This window comes from Stenella coeruleoalba (assembly GCF_951394435.1).
Source record: "Stenella coeruleoalba genome assembly, chromosome: 21".
Lineage (NCBI taxonomy): Eukaryota > Metazoa > Chordata > Mammalia > Artiodactyla > Delphinidae > Stenella > Stenella coeruleoalba.
Window position 1 is genome coordinate 22,251,851 of NC_137167.1, and position 23,057 is coordinate 22,274,907.

At 42.9% G+C, this 23,057-nt stretch overlaps 1 protein-coding gene across 1 annotated transcript in view; it reads right to left on the bottom strand.

Annotated features, from left to right (window-relative positions):
• Positions 1–23,057, bottom strand: part of TLR3 (toll like receptor 3) — a 356,518-nt gene that overhangs the window by 9,827 nt on the left and 323,634 nt on the right. Inside the window, exons 7-8 of the mRNA XM_079909147.1 lie at positions 13,207–13,376; positions 574–655 (exon numbers count right to left, since the gene is read on the bottom strand). Coding sequence (XP_079765273.1) covers positions 574–655; positions 13,207–13,362 — 238 coding nt within the window. The 5' untranslated portion in view covers positions 13,363–13,376. The remainder of the gene's footprint in view (positions 1–573; positions 656–13,206; positions 13,377–23,057) is intronic.

Below are 23,057 nucleotides of genomic sequence, written 5' to 3' on the forward strand. Positions count from 1 at the left end.
GCTCATTTCTGACCTTCCTACACATCTGAAGATCTTTCCATGCCTCATCTGCTTCCGTTTTCCTTTATGTGGCCAGAGAAAGCCATTTTCTTACTCCTAGGAATACCTGAAGTGTTTTCTCCTTGTCAAGCCCGTTATAAAATGCCAGCCCCTGTCTCCTCTCCAGCCAAGAAAACTGAGAGGAGATAAACTCTTTAAAGCTCACAGGGCTCTGCATCCTTAAGACAAAGACGTGATTTTAAAAAAAGGCTGTTGCCCGATGATTTCCATCGCTTCCCTAATGTGCTTTCCCAGTTACAGAACACTACAAAGGAAAAAAAAATACTGCATAAAACGTTTTATCATGCTAATGAGAAACTGTTGCTGTTCCTTGTCTTCTGAGTTGTGATACAAGTCTCCTCACACCTATATTCTCTCCTCTTTTTCTACTCTCCATGTTGAATGATTCCGACTGGATCTCAAGCACCAGACCCAAGAAAGATCAAAGAATGCTAAAGCCAACAAGCGTTCTAGCTGTACCCAACATGAGAGATCCTATCCCAGGAAGAATTTAAAATACACACCTTCACTTACTCTGATGGCAGCTGACCGTTCCTTTTTTCATTAGTTCAAATCCAGTCGTTTTCATCTGGGAAGTGAGGAAGTTTGCTGCAATCTGGAAAGTGAAACTAAAGTTTAAAAAAAAAAAACCTTCTTTTCTCCTTGGTACATTCTAAGAAGGGCAAATGAAAAAAATCACAATCTCAGCAAGAGGTATTTTAAATTGTTTCTTAAAAATGTCTTGTTTTTTCTTCTTCTGTACAGTCCATTGGGTTTTATTAAGAGGGTCACAGATTTAGCAACAGAGAAAGTTGAAAGAATTAAGACCTCGCCCATTGATGTAGGCAGGGCTCTAGAGGTTAATGAATATCTAACAGAGAGCGAATTCCTCTATTTTTTTTTTTAAAACCAAAGCCTGATTCATGGGTGTCAGAATCGGTTAGAGGGACAGAAAAAAAACTCAGTCCCTAATCAAAGCTAAGCACTTTCACTTCTCTTATCTCACTTTATCTTCTTAGCAACTTTGTAAGACAAATAATGCAGAAATTAACCTTTTGATCAAAGAGACCAAGTTTCACAGCAGAGAAGGAGCTGGCCTTGGAGCCAGCCAGGAGCCGGTCCTAACACATGCTGCTCCACTTTACATGGTCAGAATCTGTTAGGGAACAAATTGATAAGCCTGGAGAAAGTTCAGATTCACTATTTAGTTATCAATTAGCTTTACTGACTTCAACTAGTGTAAGGAACATGCTTGTCAAAAAAGTAACACGTTTTCATTGTTGATATAACATCATAGGATAACTATAATGTTATACAGTAAAATATAACAATTGGCAGGAACTGCAGAGATCACTGAATCCAGCTCCCTTGTTTGAGAAGTGAGGAAAACGAAACAGAGCTAGGCGAGGGATTTGCCTGAGGACATACCGCAAGTTGCCTTAATGCTTTATACAAGTCAAGTAAGAAAACAGCCTGGAACAGTTGAAACATGTCAGTAGCTTGACTTGACTGCAGAATTGAGAGCAAGAAGTTAGCTGGTATCAGGGTGCAAAATGCCCTTTCCTGGGCTCCAGCCTTAGCTGGACCACATTGTGATTACCCTTTTCTGATTCTGCCGTCACATCTATGACATAATGGCATAAGCAGGCAAACGACTGTCCCCCACATCTACCCACTGGGATGTGCAGTAAAACGTTACTACTATTCAAAAGGTTTCTTCTCTGTGAGTACCTGAAGGCAGGACAGGGTGTGCTCTTTGTGTGTGACTCTCCGGCCAGTCTTCCACGGTAGGCTGTCACTTTGGGCTCCAATGAACCAGGCTGCTCTTCAGTATTCAGACCCTTGTGTGGTCTCCACATTGACCCTGGACTTGACCACGTGACTAGCTTTGGCCAACGGGATATTAGTAGCATGCAGCAAGCCAAGGCTGGATAAGTATTTGCATATTAGAACTGTCCCTCTTCCTCTCAGAACCCAGCCGCTGTGTGGTGAGATGCCCAGCCTAGACTTGTGCAAGGCAACACGGAGGAGAACCGAGGGTCTAGCCAATAGCTCCAACTGAGCACCCAGAAGACAGCCATTGAGTAAGCCATATTGGGAGTGGATTTTCCAATCCCAGTTGAGTCACCCCAGCTGATATCCCATGGAGCAGAGATGAGCTGTCCCCACAAGTCCTGCCGAAATTCCAGAGGAGTAAACAAAAAAATGACTCAAGTTTTAAACCAAAAAATTTTGGAGTGATGTGTTAGGTATCATCAGATAAATGAAATTCATTCCCCCCACAACCCTACACACCCATCTCTTATGCCTTAGGACTTCTTGTAAATATCAGGTTTTCCATAATGTTGGTTGAACTAAAGAATGGCTTCCAAAAAATAATTTTTATTGGTAGTCTCATAATGCAATAATCAGTTTAGGCATAATACCAGTTCTCATCCAGATATTAATAGTCCTCAATTCATGTTGGCTCTAAATACAACACAGGTCAGTTTCTCTCCAGTGTATATTTCTTAATTATGCATTAACTTATTTAGCTATTATGGTGGTAGGTGCTACAGTGAAAAAGTTTATTTTTCCCTTTTTAAGAGAATTAAATCAAAACTATGATATATGTCCATAAGTGAACTCGAAACAACAAGAACAAAGAAAGAAAGAAAGAAACAAACAAACAAAACAGAAACAGACTCATAGATACAGAGAACAAACTGGTGGTTGCCAGACGGGGGAAGGCGGGAGAACAGATGAAGTAGGTGAAGCGGATGAAGAAGTACAAACTTCCAGCTACAAAATAAATAAGTCACCGGTGTGTAATGTACAGCATAAAGAATATAGTCAATAATCTTGGAACAAGTTTGCATGGTGACAGATGGTAACTAGACTTATTGTGGTGATCATAATGTATAAAAATATCGAATCACTATGTTGTACACCTGAAACTAATATAATACTGTATGTTAACTGTGATTCCAAAACAGACAAACAAAAACTTCCCATGGGTTTACAATGTGATGAGTATATTATGGACCTAGATAAACAGTTACATTTCCCTCAGAGCATCAGATAGACCGTCATTTTGAACTGTGCTGACCCGTCTCCCTTCACAGCCACCGTTCAGAAAGGACATGGTTCTGCTCTGAACTGTCTGAAATTCCAGAAGCCATCTCTTTTTCTTTTTTCTTTGTGAACTCTTTCTCTAAAGTAAAGGTGCAGTTCCTCTTGCCAGTGTCATTTCCATTTCTGCTCACTGAGCTTCAGCTGGTTTAAATTAAGGTCGTTGTCAACCAGACAACAAACTCAGCAAGAACTTTAATGAGAAGAAGTAACACTGTGACCCTCCTGTTACCCTCACTCATGTCCACTGAGCAGGACTGAACTTGAACTTCCCCTCTGAAAAAGAAACCAACATTTGACACACAGAGCTTCTAGCTTAATTTGAGCTTTTCCTTATTTTTTTATTTTTTTGTAATTTTATGTGGTAGATGAAAAGTGGTGATATCTTCCTCTCTCTTGTAAATCTGGGAGGTGGGTTCGTGTGAATGGGTCTCACTCTCCTTCACTGACAGTCTCAGGATATGGTGAAGGTCTCTTCAAACTCTATGCCTTAAATTTGATATTCATTTATTAATATGAAAAATAAAATTCCAGGTCCAGTGGTTAACACTCCACACTTCCACTGCAGGAAGCATGGGTTCGATCGCCGGTCAGGGAGCTAAGATCCTGCATGCCGTGTGGCACGACAAAAAATAAACAAAATAGAATAAAATAAAATTCCAGACCAAACTTCACTAGCATCCTACTTTCTTTCTATTTATTTATTTACTTTCAATTTGGACATTTTCCCAGTATTTATTATGAGTAAATTGGCCTCCTGGAATTGTTCTACAGAGTCATGATTAAATAAATAACCCTGTGGTGATACCCCTGTCTATGTGAGGAGCAGCTTGATTTCAAATCAAAATCTGCTGCTAAGACCATTTGCCCTTGTTATTCTTACTTTTTCCCCTTTCTTTTAAATTAGAGTATAGTTGATATACAGTATGATATCATCCTACACTTTAAATATCCTAATTAAATTTGAATGAACTGATGCCTACTGGGCATCCAGTGAATGGAATCATAAATGTCAAACAAAGCCATTAACAATCACACTTAACACAAAGAAGTTCAAAGTATCAAAAGCAACTAATAGGGCTTCCCTGGTGGCGCAGTGGTTGAGAGTCTGCCTGCCGATGCAGGGGACACGGGTTTGTGCCCCAGTCCGGGAAGATCCCACATGCCGCGGAGCGGCTAGGCCCGTGAGCCATGGCCGCTGAGCCTGCACGTCCGGAGCCTGTGCTCCGCCACGGGAGAGGCCGCAACAGTGAGAGGCCCACGTACCACACATACACACACAAAAGCAACTAATAACTTACTGTAATCAGATTAAACTGGTCATTGGTGACAGTTTAATGCTCATGCAGGTCGATCTCCATTTTATAATGCAAATTTTGAATCAACACAGAAAATTAAAGAGAGTGTCCAGTGTTGAAAAGGATAGGCAGTTGCTTTTGAACATGCTTCTTGCGTTTCTCCTAACAGGAAGCTGTATCTGTATCTGGGATGATTTATAATAAGAATATGAGAACTGGTCCTTAAAAAATGAGAAGTAAAAGTGGCAGGAAGGTGGGGAGGGGGAGGTTTACTAGGCTAAAAATTTGGAGAAAAAGTACATAAACCTAGTGAAATTCAGAAAGCTGTAAGCTAGAGTTTACAGCCTATATAAAATGTTAATCTTATTCTTTACTTTACCTAGAAATTGGCCTATATAAGAGTTGAATGTACACTTTAACATCAATACCATTTCAAAAGAAATGGTAACATTTCTTTCTGTTTAAATTACCTGTGGTACAGTGGCCTGGAGTGTGAAATGCCCACAAGGGAAATGAGTAAGTTCTTTAAGAAGAGGAGCTGACTGACCCCTGGCCAGGGCCTCGAAACTGAGTCAAGAGAGCATTTTTTAAAGCTATATTACAATTGACCCCTTGATGTCTTGACATTAGTTTTGAGTTCAGTTTTTGGGGGATATTTGAGGGCCCTAAATACAATAATAGAGGAGACTTCTAGAGATTGGGCATAATTTGCCCTAAACTGAATAGAAAACAATTTATCATGAGAGTAGAAAGGAAGAAAAGAAGTACAAGAAAGAAATCAAAGAGGAAATAAAAAAATACCTAGAAACAAATGACAATGAAAACACGACAACCCAAAACCTATGGGATTCAGCAAAAGCAGTTCTAAGAGGGAAGTTTATAGCAATACAAGCCCACCTTAAGAAACAAGAAACATCTCAAATAAACAACCTAACCTTACACCTAAAGCAATTAGAGAAAGAAGAACAAACCCCCCCCAAAGTTAGCAGAAGGAAAGAGATCATAAAGATCAGATCAGAAATAAAGGAAAAAGAAATGAAGGAAACAATAGCAAAGATCAATAAAACAAAAAGCTGGTTCTTTGAGAAGATAAACAAAATTGATAAACCATTAGCCAGACTCATCAAGAAAAAAAGGGAGAAGACTCAAATCAACAGAATTAGAAATCCAAAAGGAGAAGTAACAACTGACACTGCAGAAATACAAAGGATCATGAGAGATTACTACAAGCAACTCTATGCCAATAAAATGGACAACCTGGAAAAAATGGACACATTCTTAGAAAAGCACAACCTTCCAAGACTGAACCAGGAAGAAATAGAAAATGTAAACAGACCAATCACAAGCACTGAAATTGAAACTGTGGTTAAAAATCTTCCAAAAAACAAAAGCCCAGGACCAGATGGCTTCTCAGGCAAATTCTATCAAACATTTAGAGAAGAGCTAACACCTATCCTTCTCAAACTCTTCCAAAATATAGCAGAGGGAGGAACACTCCCCAACTCATTCTATGAGGCCACCATCACCCTGATACCAAAACCAGACAAGGATGTCACAAAGAAAGAAAACTATAGGCCAATATCACTGATGAACATAGATGCAAAAATCCTCAACAAAATACTAGCAAACAGAATCCAGCAGCTCATTAAAAGGATCATACACCATGATCAAGTGGGGTTTATCCCAGGAATGCAAGGATTCTTCAATGTACGCAAATCAATTGATGTGATACACCATGTTAACAAGTTGAAGGAGAAAAACCATATGATCAACTCAATAGATGCAGAAAAAGCTTTCCACAAAATTCAATACCCATTTATAATAAAAACCCTCCAGACAGTAGGCATAGAGGGAACTTACCTCAACATAATAAGGGCCATATATGACAAACCCACAGCCAACATCATTCTCAGTGGTGAACAACTGAAACCATTTCCACTAAGATCAGGAACAAGACAAGGTTGCCCACTCTCACCATTATTATTCAACATAGTTTGGGAAGTTTTACCCACAGCAATCAGAGAAGAAAAAGAAATAAAAGGAATACAAATCAGAAAAGAAGAAGAAAAGCTGTCACTGTTTGCAGATGACATGATACTATACATAGAGAATCCTAAAGACTCTACCAGAAAACTACTAGAACTAATCAATGAATTTGGTAAAGTAGCAGGATACAAAATTAATGCACAGAAATCTCTTGCATTCCTATACACTGATGATGAAAAATCTGAAAGAGAAATTAAGGAAACATTCCCATTCACTATTGCAACAAAAAGAATAAAATACCTAGGAATAAACCTACCTAAGGAGACAAAAGACCTGTATGCATAAAGCTATAATACACTGATGAAAGAAATTAAAGGTGATACAAACAGATGGAGAGATATACCATGTTCTTGGATTGGAAGAATCAACATCGTGAAAATGACTATACTACCCAAAGCAATCTACAGATTCAATGCAATTCCTATCAAACTACCAATGGCATTTTTCACAGAACTAGAACAAGAATTTCACAAATTGTATGGAAACACAAAAGACCCCGAAGAGCCAAAGCAATCTTGAGAAAGAAAAACAGAGCTGGAGGAATCAGGGTCCCGGACTTCAGACTATACTGCAATGCTACAGTAATCAAGACAATATGGTACTGGCACAAAAACAGAAATATAGATCAATGGAACAGGATAGAAGCCCAGAGCTAAATCCACGCACATATGGTCACCTTATTTTTGATAAAGGAGGCAAGAATATACAATGGAGAAAAGACAGCCTCTTCAGTAAGTGGTGCTGGGAAAATTGGACAGCTACATGTAAAAGAATGAAATTAGAACACTCCCTAACACCATACACAAAAATAAACTCCAAATGGATTAAAGAACTAAATGTAAGGCCAGACACTATAAAACTCTTAGAGGACGGCTTCCCTGGTGGTGCAGTGGTTGAGAGTCCGCCTGCTGATGCAGGGGACACAGGTTCGTGCCCCGGTCCGGGAAGATCCCACATGCCGCGGGGCAGCTAGGCCCATGAGCCATGGCCGCTGAGCCTGCGCGTCTGGAGCCGGTGCTCCACAACGGGAGAGGCCACAAGAGTGAGAGGCCCGCGTACCAGAAAAAAAAAAACAAAAAACAAAAAACCTCTTAGAGGAAAACATAGGCAGAACACTCTATGGCATAAATCACAGCAAGATCCTTTTTGACCCACCTCCTAGAGAAATGGAAATAGAAACAAAAATAAACAAATGGGACCTAATGAAACTTAAAAGCTTTTGCACAGAAAAGGAAACCATAAACAAGACGAAAAGACAACCCTCAGAATGGGAGAAAATATTTGCAAATGAAGCAACTGGCAAAGGACTAATCTCCAAAATTTACAAGCAGCTCATGCAGCTCAATATCAAAAACACCAAACAACCCAATCGAAAAATGGGCAGAAGAACTAAATAGACATTTCTCCAAAGAAGATATACAGAGTGCCAACAAACACATGAAAGGATGCTCAACATCACTAATCATTAGAGAAATGCAAATCAAAACTACAATGAGATATGCCCTCACACCAGTCAGAATGGCCATCATCAAAAAATCTATAAACAATAAATGCTGGAGAGGGTGTGGAGAAAAGGGGACTCTCTTGCACTGTTGGTGGGAATGTAAATTGATATAGCCACTATGGAGAACAGTATGGAGGTTCCTTAAAAAACTAAAAATAGGACTACCATACGACCCAGCAATCCCACTACTGGGCATATACCCTGAGAAAACCATCATTCAAAAAGAGTCATGTACCACAATGTTCATTGCAGCTCTATTTATGACAGCCAGGACATGGAAGCAACCCAAGTGTCCATCGACAGATGAATGGATAAAGAAGATGTGGCACATATATATAATGGAATATTACTCAGCCGTAAAAAGAAACGAAATTGAGTTACTTGTAGTGAGGTGGATGGACCTAGAGTCTGTCATACAGAGTGAAGTAAGACAGAAAGAGAAAAACAAATACCGTATGTTAACACATATATATGGAATCTAAAGAAAAAAAATGGTTACGAAGAACCTAGGGGCAGGACAGCAATAAAGATGTAAATGTAGAGAATGGACTTGAGAATACTGGGAGGGGGAAGTGTAAGCTGGGATGAAGAGATAGAGTGGCATGGACTTATACTACCAAAATAGATAGCTAGTGGGAAGCAGCCGCATAGCACAGGGAGATCAGCTCAGTGCTTTGTGACCACCTAGAGGGCTGGGATAGGGAGGGTGGGAGGGAGGGAGACGCAAGAGGGAGGAGATATGGGGATACATGTATATATATATAGCTGATTCACTTTGTTATACAGCAGCAACTAACACAACATTGTAAAGCAATTATACTCCAATAAAGATGTTAACAAAAATAAAAGAAAAAAAAAGAAAAGAAGTACAAAGAGTCTTGGTGGCCAGCCCATCAGCAAGTTCCTCATTTATATGGTATCAGCCAAGAAAACAGAACTGCAATTTCTGGAGTCTCTAAAAATATCTTGGTGGAGTTAAAGAGTGTGTTAAAATATGAGTTGTAATTTTTGTGACAATAATATCTTGGTGTATTTCTTTGGTCAAGGTGGGAGGTCTGGCAGTTACATTGCTAGAGGGTATAAATTAATCATTTAGGAAGGTATATGTAAAGGTTAATGTATTTGTTTATAACCAAAGGGAAGGGGTGTTCAGAATGCAGAGTGGGGGGTCATGGTGGAAAGCTGGGGGAGGGAGTAAGAGAAGGCACTGGAAAGTGGGAGGCCTCTCCCCAGGAAGTCGAGGGTTGGACTAATAATTTTCATTTATATTTAGAATGGCACAGTTAGTAGTAACCTTGATAAGTTTTCCCTTTAGGCATGGGAGTGTAGGGGTTTTGGCAGCGAGCAAGGTGTGTACGAGGATCATGCAGTGAGCAGACAGTGAGCTCAGGAACTGTAATAGGATCGCTAGTATCAGAGGAAGAAAGCAATCCATGTCCCATGTCCAATTTGTGGGCACCTTAGCCATGGCAATGATCTGAGAGCCCGGGATGAAGTTATATCTGTCGTAGAGAGCAATGTTATTTTTAGCAGCAGGCTCCTGGGCCAGGGCAATGCTGTCTTGGATGTGGGACCAGGATATCCTTCCCACATGGACACCCACTTGGGTTGATGTAGGTCATGTCTTTGTGACCGTATGGTATCATAACAAGGTTGAGCCCCTCATAGAATCTGAAGGCATTGTTGGGCCTGGGAGCTTGTAGATATCTTTTAAATCAAGGGGGCTCTCTGGGTGCATCACAGCTAGCAAAAGTGATGCCAGTATTGGTGATCTTTTGTAATTGGACCAAAGCTTTGGAACCCAACTGGCAATTGCACGATTACTATCCTAATTAAGGGTGGCTGGATCTAAAAGCTCCCAATAATCCAAGGTTTTGCCCAGACAGATGATGAGAGACTTTACTGCAAATAGGACTTAAATCCAACGGCCTGATTTGGATGCATGTGGTCAACAGGGTGTCAGGTGTTCGGCAACTGAAGTATCCTTGTCTGATGCTGGAGCTTCAGCATTCGTGTGTTGGCAGGTGCTCTAATGTAGCCAAAGACGAGGTGCCCTCTGCCTCCGTTGTCAGTTCGGTTGGTGATGGGCAAGCTAGTGAGGTCTTTGGGCTAAACTGGATGGCAAGGGGCCATCAGAATTCATCATGTATGGTTGAAACAAGGGCTTACTTGGAAGGCTTACGCCTCCAGATCGCAAACTAATGAAAACTCTGAGACCAGTTGTTACAAGACCAACAGCCAACCGGGTGGTGTGCAGCTGCACTCGACAGTCTTCTGTTGCCTGGTGGATTTCCCCTGGCAAATGTTCTTACCAAAGAGGGCTTTTCTATTTGTATTATTATGGATATGATGTGGATTCCATTATTATCTCTGAAAGTGATTTTCATTTACTAAGTGGAGTTTCCTATCTCCCTTCTGGGTAGTTCACTCTATTGAGGGCCTGGCCCTGGAAGACTGATTTTAATTTCCTAGCGAGGATCACAGGGAGAGCCAGATTAATGATCTACCTCTTATAACCTGAATATAGAGGAAGGTTTTAGGTGGTGGAAGTTTAGGCTCTAGTGGCTCTCATATCAGATGGACAGGTGTCTTGGCCCAGGGAACAATCTACGGTATAATGGATCCCAGGAGAGTATGCACCCTTGATCTGGCCTCAGCCCACATGGGCTGGGAGCAGGATAGAAAATCTGTAAAAATAGGGTGAAACATTATTAAAGGGCCTCATATATAAGTCTGTATACTTGGAGGAGAGACACATCGTCCTTTAAATACAGGAAAGGGTGACGGGAAAGTTTTTTAAAGTTAGCGTGAAATGTGAGTCAACCGAGGGGCTTTGAGTTAAGAGAGATTAAGGCCTAGGGAAGGGTGGAGACCTATTTAATGGTTTATTTGTAATTCTGTAACTTAAACAGAAGTTCTTGAGGAGCCCATTAGTCTTCTCAATTTAACCTGTTAGGAGGGGCCTGTAAGTTCTGTTCAGTGCCCTTTACAGAAGGCATTATAGCACAACACTTTGTTTTGAGAAGTGAAATGTGTGCTTTGGTTATGACCAGTAATGTCTGGAGCACTGAAGGAGGTAAGGAGTGTCCTGGTAAGGCCTTATGCTGTGATCTTGTATATGGAGAGAGACGTGACTTTGACTCATAGTTTTGGTATCTAGGAGCCAAGAGTTCTCTGCTCTGAAAGGTACAACTTAGGCAGTGACCCAGGAGTTTGTAAAAATGTGCAGATGGAACCACTTGCTGACCAGGGTATACTGTGCTAAGATTACTGCCTGAATCTTGGCCAACTGTGCTGACCCTTGGGTCCCATCCATTACGGGGGGACATCCTGGTTGAGATGGAAAGCACCCACATTCAACTGAGCTCCATCCCATATGATGGTGGCAGTTCCACCTGTACAACATAAAAACTCCCATTGCTATTCACTCATTTAATCCCAAGGGACTCTCCAAGTAACCAAGGGGTCTGGGGGAATGGTGGCCTCCTCCACACCATGGTATCTGGCAAAGGACAGAGGAGGGGTGACGCCACTTCCCCTGCAGGTAGAATATGCCAGAGAGCCCAGGTATGGCTCCATCCGAACCTGTATTAAAGAGGTCTTGGTATCCAAGTTGAGCCTGTGGGATTCTGAACCAAGATGTAATGGGAAGCTGAGTATGGAGGGTCATAGGCTCGGAGTCTGTGACAAATCCTATTTACAGGGGAACCCGGTACATGGCCAACAATTTTTGCTCTAATGACCTATAGCATGGGGCCAAGAAGGGCAGTTTCTTGGCCATCATATGTGGTCTAGAGATTCCAGGAAGCACGGGAAGAGATTGCTAAAGCCACTACAGTGAAGGAGTCTCTGAGGGCATGAACAGGAAGGCTGGTTGACTTTAATTTGAACAGATTCTAGAGACTTCTGTTGGAGTGGCTTCATCTGAGGTATGCTAATAGGCAGCAGTGCGTCAGTGAGACTGAGTAAAATCGGTAAAAAAGGAATATGCTGATTCCAGAACCCAAAAACTACTACAAGATATTGGACTTGTGGACTTGTATGCTCTGAAGAGCATGTCAAATGAATCTCTTCTGAGGAGGTTGTCATCAATGTAATGTCATACTTGTGCTCCTGGGGAAAGATGGATACAAGTAAGGTCTTGTCCTCAAAGATGGTACATGGTGGTGAAACTATGGAGGTACCCCACTGGTGGCCAGGAAAACGTGCACAGCGTCCCTCTGGAGATGAAGGCAGACTACAGCTGAGAGACTTGAAATAGGCGCTGAGTAGAACACGGCAGCCACATCTATAATAGGAAGTGTTCCTCGGTTGTTGATGGGATGGATGGAATTAGTAATTTAATATTGGGTACTCGGTATGGGAGACTGCATAGATGGACTACAGCATTAAGGTTGTCGTAACCCACCCTGAGGCATCGTTTATTCTTTCCAGGTTTAAGAACATTTTTAAAAAATGTAGAAGCAGTGGGGACAATCACCCATTCACCAGTTAGGTCTTACATAATAAGTCTCAATCCTTGAAGGTCCTGTTTTTTTTTGTTTTTTGTTTTTGTTTTTTTGCGGTACTGGCCTCTCCTGTTGTGGAGCACAGGCTCCGGACGCGCAGGCTCAGCGGCCATGGCTCACGGGCCCAGCCGCTCCGCGGCATGTGGGATCTTCCCGGACCGGGGCACGAACCCATGTCCCCTGCATCAGCAGGCGGACTCTCAACCACTGCACCACCAGGGAAGCCCAGTGATGCCTACTTTAGAGGACTATTGTAAGGATTAAATAAAATAGTGTATGTACACATCTGGCATATAGTAAATATTCAATGAATGGTCATTACTATTATTAGCATCTCTTGGTGATAATTTTACTTTCCTATTTAATACTTTTTAGCAATATGCTTATTACAATTAAATAGCCTTATGACTCTGTATTTTACTCAATGTATTCGTTTGTTTTTACCAAATATGGTTATATACATAGGTATGATATGCCCTATCTCCTCCCTTTCTTCCTTCCTTCTAGAATTACACATAATTCTCTATAGTCTACGATGTAGTTGCTGATGTTCAAGTTAACCTGTAGGCTATGTTTATTCTCATTGCACTGGGAGCTAGAGTCGTGTCCGATATCTGAACTTCCAAGTCAGTAATTGGATCACAGTTACTGCCTTGCCTCAGATTTGGGGATATCCTTGGATACCAAGGAGAAAACTCACCTGGTGCGTGGAATGCACGATCTGCTTTGGAGCACTTCTCAGGGTTACGCAACAGAAGACGCTCATCCGACCGTGTCCCTCATTCAACTTCCGGTTCTGTGGTTGTGAATCACTGCAGTTCCTTCGGGTTGTGAGAGGCGGCGAGGAGCATGTCATTTCAAGCTGCAACGCTAGATGGAGCAAAGAGATCAATTTTTTTTTTTCATTTACGTGAAAATTCTAAACACTGGCAACATTAAATTTCTTTTTAAAATTCAGTGACTGAATAAGCTACTCAGAGATTAGAGTACTTAGACCCTTGAGTTTGCTCTTTGTTGCCCTCTTTCCTCTTCTCTGTTTTCTTGTTTTCCTTGTTTGGACCTGCAGCAGCGTAGAGATTTGGGCTCCCTTACAGTGGTAGAAAAGAGAGGGCTTTCCCACTGGTTGTCCAGGTGTAAGTGAAACGTGCATAGGGCCGATATTCCCATGTCTATGGAAACTCCAGGGACTGATGTCTACATTAGCTTTACATCCACATGCTGGGCTGCTTCTCTTCTAAATTCTGGAAGGCTGGTATGTTGTGCTTGTGGCCAAGCTCTGTCTTCAGCATCCTTCCCTTCCCCTTCACTGGGTCAAGCTCAACAGTGAGCCTGCCTGTCTGTATCACAGGTGTCGCTGCCTCCCATTTTTTCCCAGCCTTCCCTGTACATTGCTCCCTTTTTCTACAACTTCATCTCTCTTATCTACATCCTTGCCTAGAAGAACACAGCTTTTCATTAGTTCCCTCCTGTGACAGACGAATTGAATCAGATTATTCTACCCTCACTTTCCCAATTTAAAGAGCCCATAACTCTTGGTCAAGACCAGTGTATCCCTTTGTTCTTCCTCCCTTCTGTTCCCTGTATTTCATCTCTCACATAACCTTCTACAAAGTTTATTCTAAATAAGCACTTGTTCAGTCAATGAAGGAATTTCTCAGTGGATGAAGGACTAGCTCCCTTGACCTCTCCCACCTCGAACACTTACTTACTTTCCGGTTCTCCCCCCACCCGACCCCCTACCTCCCATTCTATTTTCTTGTCCTGATCATTTAATCATCCTTTGCCAGTAATTGAATGTAGGGCCCTCATTCAAATTCCTCTCTTTCAAATTAATTCATTCGTGTAATCTTTCCTGTTGCTCTCCCATTGCTTCCCTGCTGTGTCATGTTAATTGCTAGTGTTTCTGTATTTTGTTTTCCACATTTATCTCTGGCTTACATGCCTTACATTTCTGCTCACTAAAATAGATTAACTGCAATACTTATTGAAATGGCAGATTTGGATTCATCTCAGCTTGCAAATGAAATTTGAATCTGAGTAGTGAGTTTGTAAAAATAAAACTGAACTGGTAACTTGGATCGTTGGGGAGTATCAGGGAAACATAGGAAATGAAGTGGCTTTAATTCTTCGGAGGATAGTCCATGGGTCAACAGTCTTAGATGCAAATAAAAACATTACAGAGTTGAGTCTGCTGGTCACCTCCACCCAGCCTTTACCAACAGATAACTGATGTTCTGCAATGTAGAGAAATAATTTCTCTACCTGTTTCCCACTATTTACATTAAATGTCGGGAGAAAATTTTCTCCCATCATGTGCCAGTCCATTAAAATAGCCATCGAGTATGTACAAAAGCATATTTACTTTTTTTTATTTTATATATTTAATTATTTATATTTTTGGCTGTGTTGGGTCTTCGTTGTTACGCACGGACTTTCTCTAGTTGCGGCGAGCAGGGGCTACTCTTCGTTGCGGTGAGCAGGCTTCTCATTGCGGTGGCTTCTCTTGTTGTGGAGCACGGGCCCTGGCACGTGGGCTCAGTAGTTGTGGCACACGGGCTTAGTTGCTCCACGGCCTGTGGGATCTTTCCGGACCAGGGACCAGGGATCGAACCCATGTCCCCTGAATTGGTGGGTGGATTCTTAACCACTGCGCCACCAGGAAAGTCCCCATATTACTTCTTTATATTTAAAACTAAGAATGACCAAGTTCTTGATAGGTAATTATATATTTAAGAATTATTTATCAAAAAGTTGATACGTGTAAAAATAACGTTTTTTTTTCACACCGTAAAGTGTGTCATAACAATTTAATTCTACTTGTAATAATGTAAATGGGTATACGTTTAGATGTTAATTAGGAAAATAGCCAGAAATGTTGTGTTTGTTTTTTTTTTTTTTTTTTTTAAGAATCATCATAAATCTTTAGAAGTATTTCCCTACTTCTGGGGGGCGGGGCGGGAAGTGAGAATGGGATGAACCACAATGCTACAGCAGGGGACTGAGAATCTATATGTGAATCAAGCATTATGGGGACTTCTCTGGCGGTCCCGCGGTTAAGACTTCATCTTCTAATGCAGAGGGTGCGGGTTCGAACCCTGGTCGGGGAGCTAAGATCACACATGCCTCGTGGCCAAAAAACCAAAACATAAAACAGAAGCAATATTGTAACAAATTCAATAAAGACGTAAAGAAAAAAAATGGTCCACATACCAAAAAAAAAAAAAATCTTAAAAATACCCCCAGACTCTTAAAAAAAAAAATAATGTGTACACTGAATAAATAATAACACTTGTAGGTTGTCTGGTCAGGTCACTCAAGATGGCTGCTCTCTTGCTCCCTGTACATCCCCTGCCCGACCAGTCCCTGCCTCACCTACACCCTATTCACTTGACTGACCTTCCCTCTTACTCATAGAGCCTAACTTAGGCTCTATGAGTAAGTCGTGCTCCACAACAAGAGAAGAAGCTGCCTACATACTTGCCCCCGACCCCAGCTAGCGACTGCTCTAATCTTTGGATCAGAGCTATCTCCACTATGATAGTTTATCCAAGGGGCAGTGAGGGCTGTGCTCCTCTGCTGGTTTCAGTTGTCAATTCCCTCTATCACTGGTAACCTCCCTAACCCCATCCCTACCCCTGCATCTAGTGAACCATTCATGCCTCTGTCAGTGACTCTGGACTCTTTCTTTGGTCTTGAGCTGGGCAAGTACAGAGTTTGCAGGCCTGCAGAGTGCAGCCCAACATATGCATGTAGCAATCTTCATGCACATAGGTACTGTTTTAATGAATGAACTAACTTTTATTTAAAAGAAATGATAGGTTTGGGGTTTGTTTGGTTGGTTGGTTGGTTGGCTTTTGCCTGTTTCAAGTACAGACAATTTCCTCTGCTTTCTTCACCACATATTTATGTTCTTTGGAGGGTACTAGAATCTGCTTTAGGTAGTTGGTTTAATTTCCCCCAGAGTGCGTTAGTCGCCTTTTTGGGTTTCCTGCTCTTGTTTTCTTGAGTATCTTCTAGTCTTTACAGCAGTCTGCAAGTCACAGCAAAGAAGTCAGTTATGAGATGAGGGCTGATTGTTCTACTGGTTAATATAAATCTGGGGATTCTCAAAAAATAGAAACAAAAGTTGATGAGCTGCTCTTCCAAAGTAAAGTCCTTTTAGATGCTAAAAATGATTAAGGAAGACAATTTAGGTAATAGAAGCAAACTTTAACACTTCATGAAACGGGAAGTCTCCGTTCCCAAGTGTCCACAGAACTGTAAAATGTGGCGGAAGGCAGGACGCTTTTATAGGTTAAAGAATAAGGAACATGGAAGAGAAAACAGAAAATGAGTAAGGAATAGGAAGTAAGTAGAGAGCCCAGAGTCACCTTGGCTTTTGGGAGTTGGCTGCCTGCATAGACTGCGTTTCTGGTCAACAGGAGCATCTACAGGGACACAAAAGTGATCTACGTCTTGGTTTACTGATGTGTCACCCGGGCAGGAGTGGCTGCATCGTGGGCCTGGAAATTAATTTCAACACCCATCATGGCTGAAATTCACTCAAGATGTTGAACTGACCTGACCTGGGCTTGACTGGAGTTCAGATGGATGAAAACTTTGCCCTTCTGTGGGGGATTATGCGTTAGGAAGAAACTGATGTGCCCAATTTTCCTTTTTTTTTTTTTTTTTTTTTTTTAAGTTTTCTGCCTCAGTGCCTTGTAGTAAAAAGAAAGGACTTGATCATCAAGATGATTTCGGATATCATTTCATGGTCTCCTTTTGCCTCTCACAGGACTCTTCATCAACAAAGTAGACATGCAGTCACTGGCTAAGCTGAACTGTGTGACTGGGCAGCAAAATTATCCACATTGCACTCAGGTGGCTAAAGAAAATGTGGCTTCTCAATTTCTCTATAACGGATACATCTCACTCAGGAGTGTCAGTCTGCTGGGGGTGGTGATGATGGGACAGGATGGTGAATCCAGATTTAGTTCAACCTGACTTTTTAATTTAAAATCCCCCTTCAGTCGAGGCTCAGTTTCCCAGATTGCGTCTCTCTTCTTCTTACCACCCTCTCCCAACACCAAGGGGAGAGACACAGCTGTTCGCTCCCTCCCCTCAAAACTCCCTGCGCCCACCACATCCTCCTAGTAAAGTGGGAGAGGTCTCCTGACCACGCCTTGCTTGGCACAAGGTAACTTCTCTACCATCAGGACAGAAGCTCTGTGAGCCCAGCATCTCTACATACTTAAGAGATTCATGAAATTCATTCTCTCTCTTTTCCCAGCTTTCTTCATCTGTCTCCATCTCCTTGTCTCTCTCACTCTCTATGGCTCGCTCTTTTTTCTTTCTCATTCTCTTCTCTCCAAAGTCTAGCCTTTGCTCTTATTGTCTTGCAGCCCACAGCAACAAAATTCCAATTCCACTGTTAAAGCATATTGCTGCAAGCAGGAATCCACTTTACCCTTGAAGCACTGAAACCTACCACCCCAAAGGCTGGGGTGCCCAGCCATTGAGATTTACCAGAAATGGAAACGATGTCTGAAAGGAAGTAGCTCAGAAAATACATTTCAGAAAACATCATACTCATTTTGAACCATGCCTCATATGAAGGGAGATGAGGATGAGGAACTTTCTTTTCAAGAATGTTACCATATTTCATATGGAGAAAAACGAGTCTATAAGGGTTGATAAATTGGCCAAATGACACAGCTTTAGGAGGGCAGATCATAAAGAAGAATCCCCATTGGAAAAAGAGAACTGATGCAGAAAGCCAACTGTTATCAAGGAGTTTGGAACCATTTGATTAACTTGCCAAACACTTGTTTGCTTGTTCACTGCTGACTCTCCTTTGAAATATGGAAGTCTGACAAATTCATCATTTGAAAGGAGTATGTCTCCGGGCCAAGTCCAGGTTTCTCAAAGGCACCAGAACTTTCCCCCCTGCCCCTGGGTAGCCAGATGGAGCAAAGCACCCCTCTCTATTCTCCCACCAGCAGCCTGAGGTGACAGCCTGGGCCAGGGTCCCTGCCCTAACCCCTCCCGGGCGGGGCTGGGAGACCACCTCACTGTGACACTGTGACTGACCTAGACTTCAGCTCCTTTCTGGTGAAAGAAAAGGGAAGGCAAATGGGGGCTCCTGAGCTACGCGGTGGGCGATACCAGTAGAACTAGGAAGTTGCATGCCAGGCAGAGCCCTAAATTCTTCTAATACTAAAACTCAGGAAAATCCCCCAGTGCTCTGAAACTCACACACCTTCGTTTCTTATTAATCTCCTTTTCTGGCTATTATTCAAGGACTGCGAATCCCTTCTTAGGCTTTGAGCCTCCTTTAAGCTGCAGAAGGGGAAGGAAAAAAATGCACCCTGAGACCTAAGACTTCTTTTTCTTCCTTTTCTGTTGCCAGCCAATCAGCCTGAAAAACGAGCTGGCCCGGGTTCCAGGAATTTGTGTCAATGCCAGATGGAGCTACACTGCAGTTTCTGCCCGCAGTCAGGCTTTTCCAAACATGGTGTTAGCTGCTGGCCTGCACTTTTAGGGCAGTGACCTGCCAGTGACACGTTGGCCTCTCCCACCTGCACCGAGGCCTGAAACATTTCTACTCTGGTCTTTCTACTCTTGGTGTCACATTCAATGTAATCATTCTAAGAGCAAAATCGCTACATTTATAGCAAAGTAATAAGGGCACACCTCATCTTCATCTCCTCACTATACTTTCTTCCTGGGGAATCTCAGAAAGTGCAATGTAAATGTCGTGCCTATAAGTATTTTTCCGTGGAAAGGGCCATCGCTTGCTTTTATCTAATTCTCAAAGGGTCTGCTGACTTTTCTCCAGTATTTACTGAGGGCCCGCTATATGGTAGGCACTGTGGTTTATAGTTGAGCATCCACTGAAGGACAAGGGGGACAGGGTCCCTGCATGAGTGGAAATTACAAATGAATGAGGTAGAGGGAGGCATGGGGCAAATAAAAATCAACAAACAGCCATGAGCGTTTTATTCCGTTTTGAGGAAATAAACAGCGCGATGGAAATCCATCTAGTTGGATGGTAGGGGCAGTACATATTATGGACTGGCTTTTCTGACTCCTATTCCAACCCACTTACAGAATCCCTTCCTGAACTCTAGCTACAATGCCTCTTTGAACTGCAGGAGCAGAAAAGCCAAAAAAGAAAAAATTCAAATGACACTCCCCAGACTCCCTCGTAGCTAAGGCCTGACGGTGGTCCCATGGAAGCAAGGAGCAACGCCAGGCAGTGAGGAGAGGGGCTCTGCAGCCAGTCCGGGGGCAGAAGCATTAGATGCATCCAGATCGCTTGGCCAGAAGCTCTTTGTCCGATCTCCACACTGTGGATACTGAGAGGCAGGTGGTGGCAGCAAGATTAACCAGGGACACACCTGTGCTGTGTTGCTTCTCTCAGCTGCTGCTCCTGATGGCAAAGCTTCTGACAGCCTTGGCACGAGAGACACCCCTGCCCCTTTCCCCATGGAAACTACCCCAAGGTAATGACCCCAAGGTAATTCCTTTCCTTTCTTAAATTGAGTTATAATTAACACACAATATTATATTAGTTTCAGGTATACAACATAGTGATTTGATAGTTTTATAACATTATGTAGTGCTCACCACAATAATTCTAGTTACCATCTGTCACCACGCAAAGTTGTTCCAATATTACAGACTATTTTCTCTGTGCTGTACATTACATCCCCATGACTTAATTATGTTACAGTTGGAAGTTTGAATCTGTTAATCCCCTTCACCTATTTCGTCCATCGCCCCAGCCGTATCCTCCCCTCTGGCAACCACCCATTTGTTCTCTGTATCTATAGGTCTGTGCATTTATTTGTCTTGTCTTTTTGATCCCACATGTGAGTGAAATCATACAGCATTTGTTTTTCTCTGTGTGACTTATTTCACTTAGCGTATCTCCGGGTCCATTCATGTTGCTGCAAATGGTAAGATTTACAACTCAATGTCAAAAAAACCCCCCAAATAAAAAATGGGCAGAGGACCTGAACAGACTTTTTTTCCAAAGATGAGATACAGATGGCCGACAGGTGCATGAGAAGGGGCTCAAAATCACTCATCACCAGGGAAACGCAAATCAAAACTACAGTGAGATACCCCCTCACACTTGTTAGAATGGATATCATCAGAAAGATAATATCAAGTGTTGGCAAGGATGTGGAGAAAAGGGAACCCTCGTGCACTCTTGGTAGGAATGTAAACTGATACAGCCCCTATGGAAAACAGTATGGAGGTTCCTCAAAAAACTAAAAATAGAACTACCATATGATCCAGCAATTCCACTCCCGGGTATGTATTCGAAGAAAACAAAAACACTAGTTCGAAAAGATGCTTGCACCCCAACGTTCACTGCAGCATTATTCACAGTAACCAAGATAGGAAGCAACCCAAGAGCCCATCAACAGATGAATGGATAAAGAAAACGTGGAATATTACTCAGCCATAAAAAGTACATTCCTTCCTTTTGTGCCCAGTGCAGGACCCTGCCCCTGAGCATCTTCTGGCCCCTCCCCAAGGGCAGCAGATCTGCCTCTGCTGCTCCCTCAGAAGCAGATCATGGTGTCAGGGCCTGCTTCCTGCTCTGCACCCCCATCCTTCTCACACGCCCACAGGGGAGGACAAGTGGAGAAAAGATGTGAGGGCACTTGCTCCCTGTGGCTCAGGCTCCCAGACATTCCAAATTATCTCTCTAGCCTGTCCTTGGGCTTTAAGAATTTGTGAACATTTTAGCTGTTTTCTTCCAACCTGCTTTTATGGCGGCTCCATCCTCCTCCCGTGCTCTGTCAAGGTGAGTCTTGCCACCCATTTCCCCTCAATGGGTTTGTCGCTCTTCAGAATTGAGTCCATTCGGTTGCTTTCTGATGTGCCCCCAAATGTTAATGATTTTGTAGATTAGCCTCTTCTCACGGCTGAAGTGGGGGGAGACAACTTCTTGAAGCTCTCCACATCCTAAGTGGAAGCAGAATTCTCTGTTTCTGTTTAGAGAGCCAGCCCTGGGGTCTGGAGTGTGCTCCTCTCCCTGGCAAGAGATCAAAGCACCTGCACTGCTAAAAGCTTCCGATGTGAAACATCTGTTAATTCACCGAGCATTTATTATTTTTTTTATTTTTAATTAATTAATTTATTTTTTATTCTTATTTTCCTTGCTGTACGCGGGCCTCTCACTGTTGTGGCCTCTCCCGTTGCGGAGCACAGGCTCCGGACGCCCAGGCTCAGCGGCCATGGCTCACGGGCCCAGCCGCTCCGCGGCATGTGGGATCTTCCCGGACCGGGGCGGGGCACGAACCCGCGTCCCCTGTATCGGCAGGCGGACTCTCAGCCACTGAGCCACCAGGGAATCCCCACCGAGCATTTATTAAGCGTCTACTATTTGCACATCACCATGTAAAGAGCTGAGGATACAAAAGGAATAAGGCACAGTCTTTGCCCTGCAGTTACTCACAATCCAGACGGAGCAAAGGCACATAAACAAGCGTTATGAAGCCGAGGGGTGAAGACCATAATAGGAGTGGAACCAAACACGGTGGGAACACGGACCTGAGTAAGTAGGACTTATGGGCACCGACGACGTGTAATTATCTGAGTTATTTCTGAAATTTTGAGCAAGGGTTTTCCTGACAGAAACGGTGAGGAGACAGACACAGAACAGTGTTCCTTCCATTCCTCATTCACAAATAAGGAAATGGAATTCTTACTCTTATTCTTACTCCAGGGTTAGCCCGGATCAGAATTCTCTTCTTGAGGTCTAGTGGGTCAAACCCATCTTAGTCACGCTCAGCTGCGACTGAGCTCAGCACTTCTGCAAGGTCGGCAGGTTCTAGGTCGACCAGACGAGGAAAAGGGAATCTAGTAGATTGTATATGATTAAAATCAGTATTTTTTTCTAAAAAAACAGAAGTTTGAAACCCATATCTAGGAGGATATCATTCACGCTTGCCCTCTATATTCTTCTGAACCTCTAGATTTGTTGTACCCCAAGTGGTTGGGTGTCTGGCTAACGGTTTCCCAGGCCACTGGGAGGAGATGGCAGTATTGCTCTGAAAAGAAAGGTGATGCTATGCAGTTGTCAAAGCTCTCCTTTTGGGGCCCCTTTCAGCCCAGTATGATATGTCAGTGCCAAGACAGGACCAGTGGAGCCACACAGAGGCTGGCCAGAGTCAGATGCCCGAGTGAGAGCATGGGCCCTAGGCCACCAGTAGTCAGAATATCAGCAGAGCAGAAGATGTCAACTCCCAGGCGTGTGAGCACAGTGATCCATCAGTCCATGGACAAACCCAAGATCAGAAGCTGGTGACACAGACAAGGACAGGAACAGGAGGCCGGACGGGAAGCTAGGCTGCCCAGGGGGTCTCATGAAGTGGGTGAGCCAGCGGCAGAGCCTGTCTGGAGGCCTCCAGACTCAGCCCCGTTGCTCGGTCTCCACTGGCATCTGCATAGCATTTCTGAAAGCCATGCACAGTATACACACAAAAACACACAGGCCACAAGTTCCAGAGCAGAACAATACAGAGCAAGAAAAGCACAGCCGATGTGTGTGAG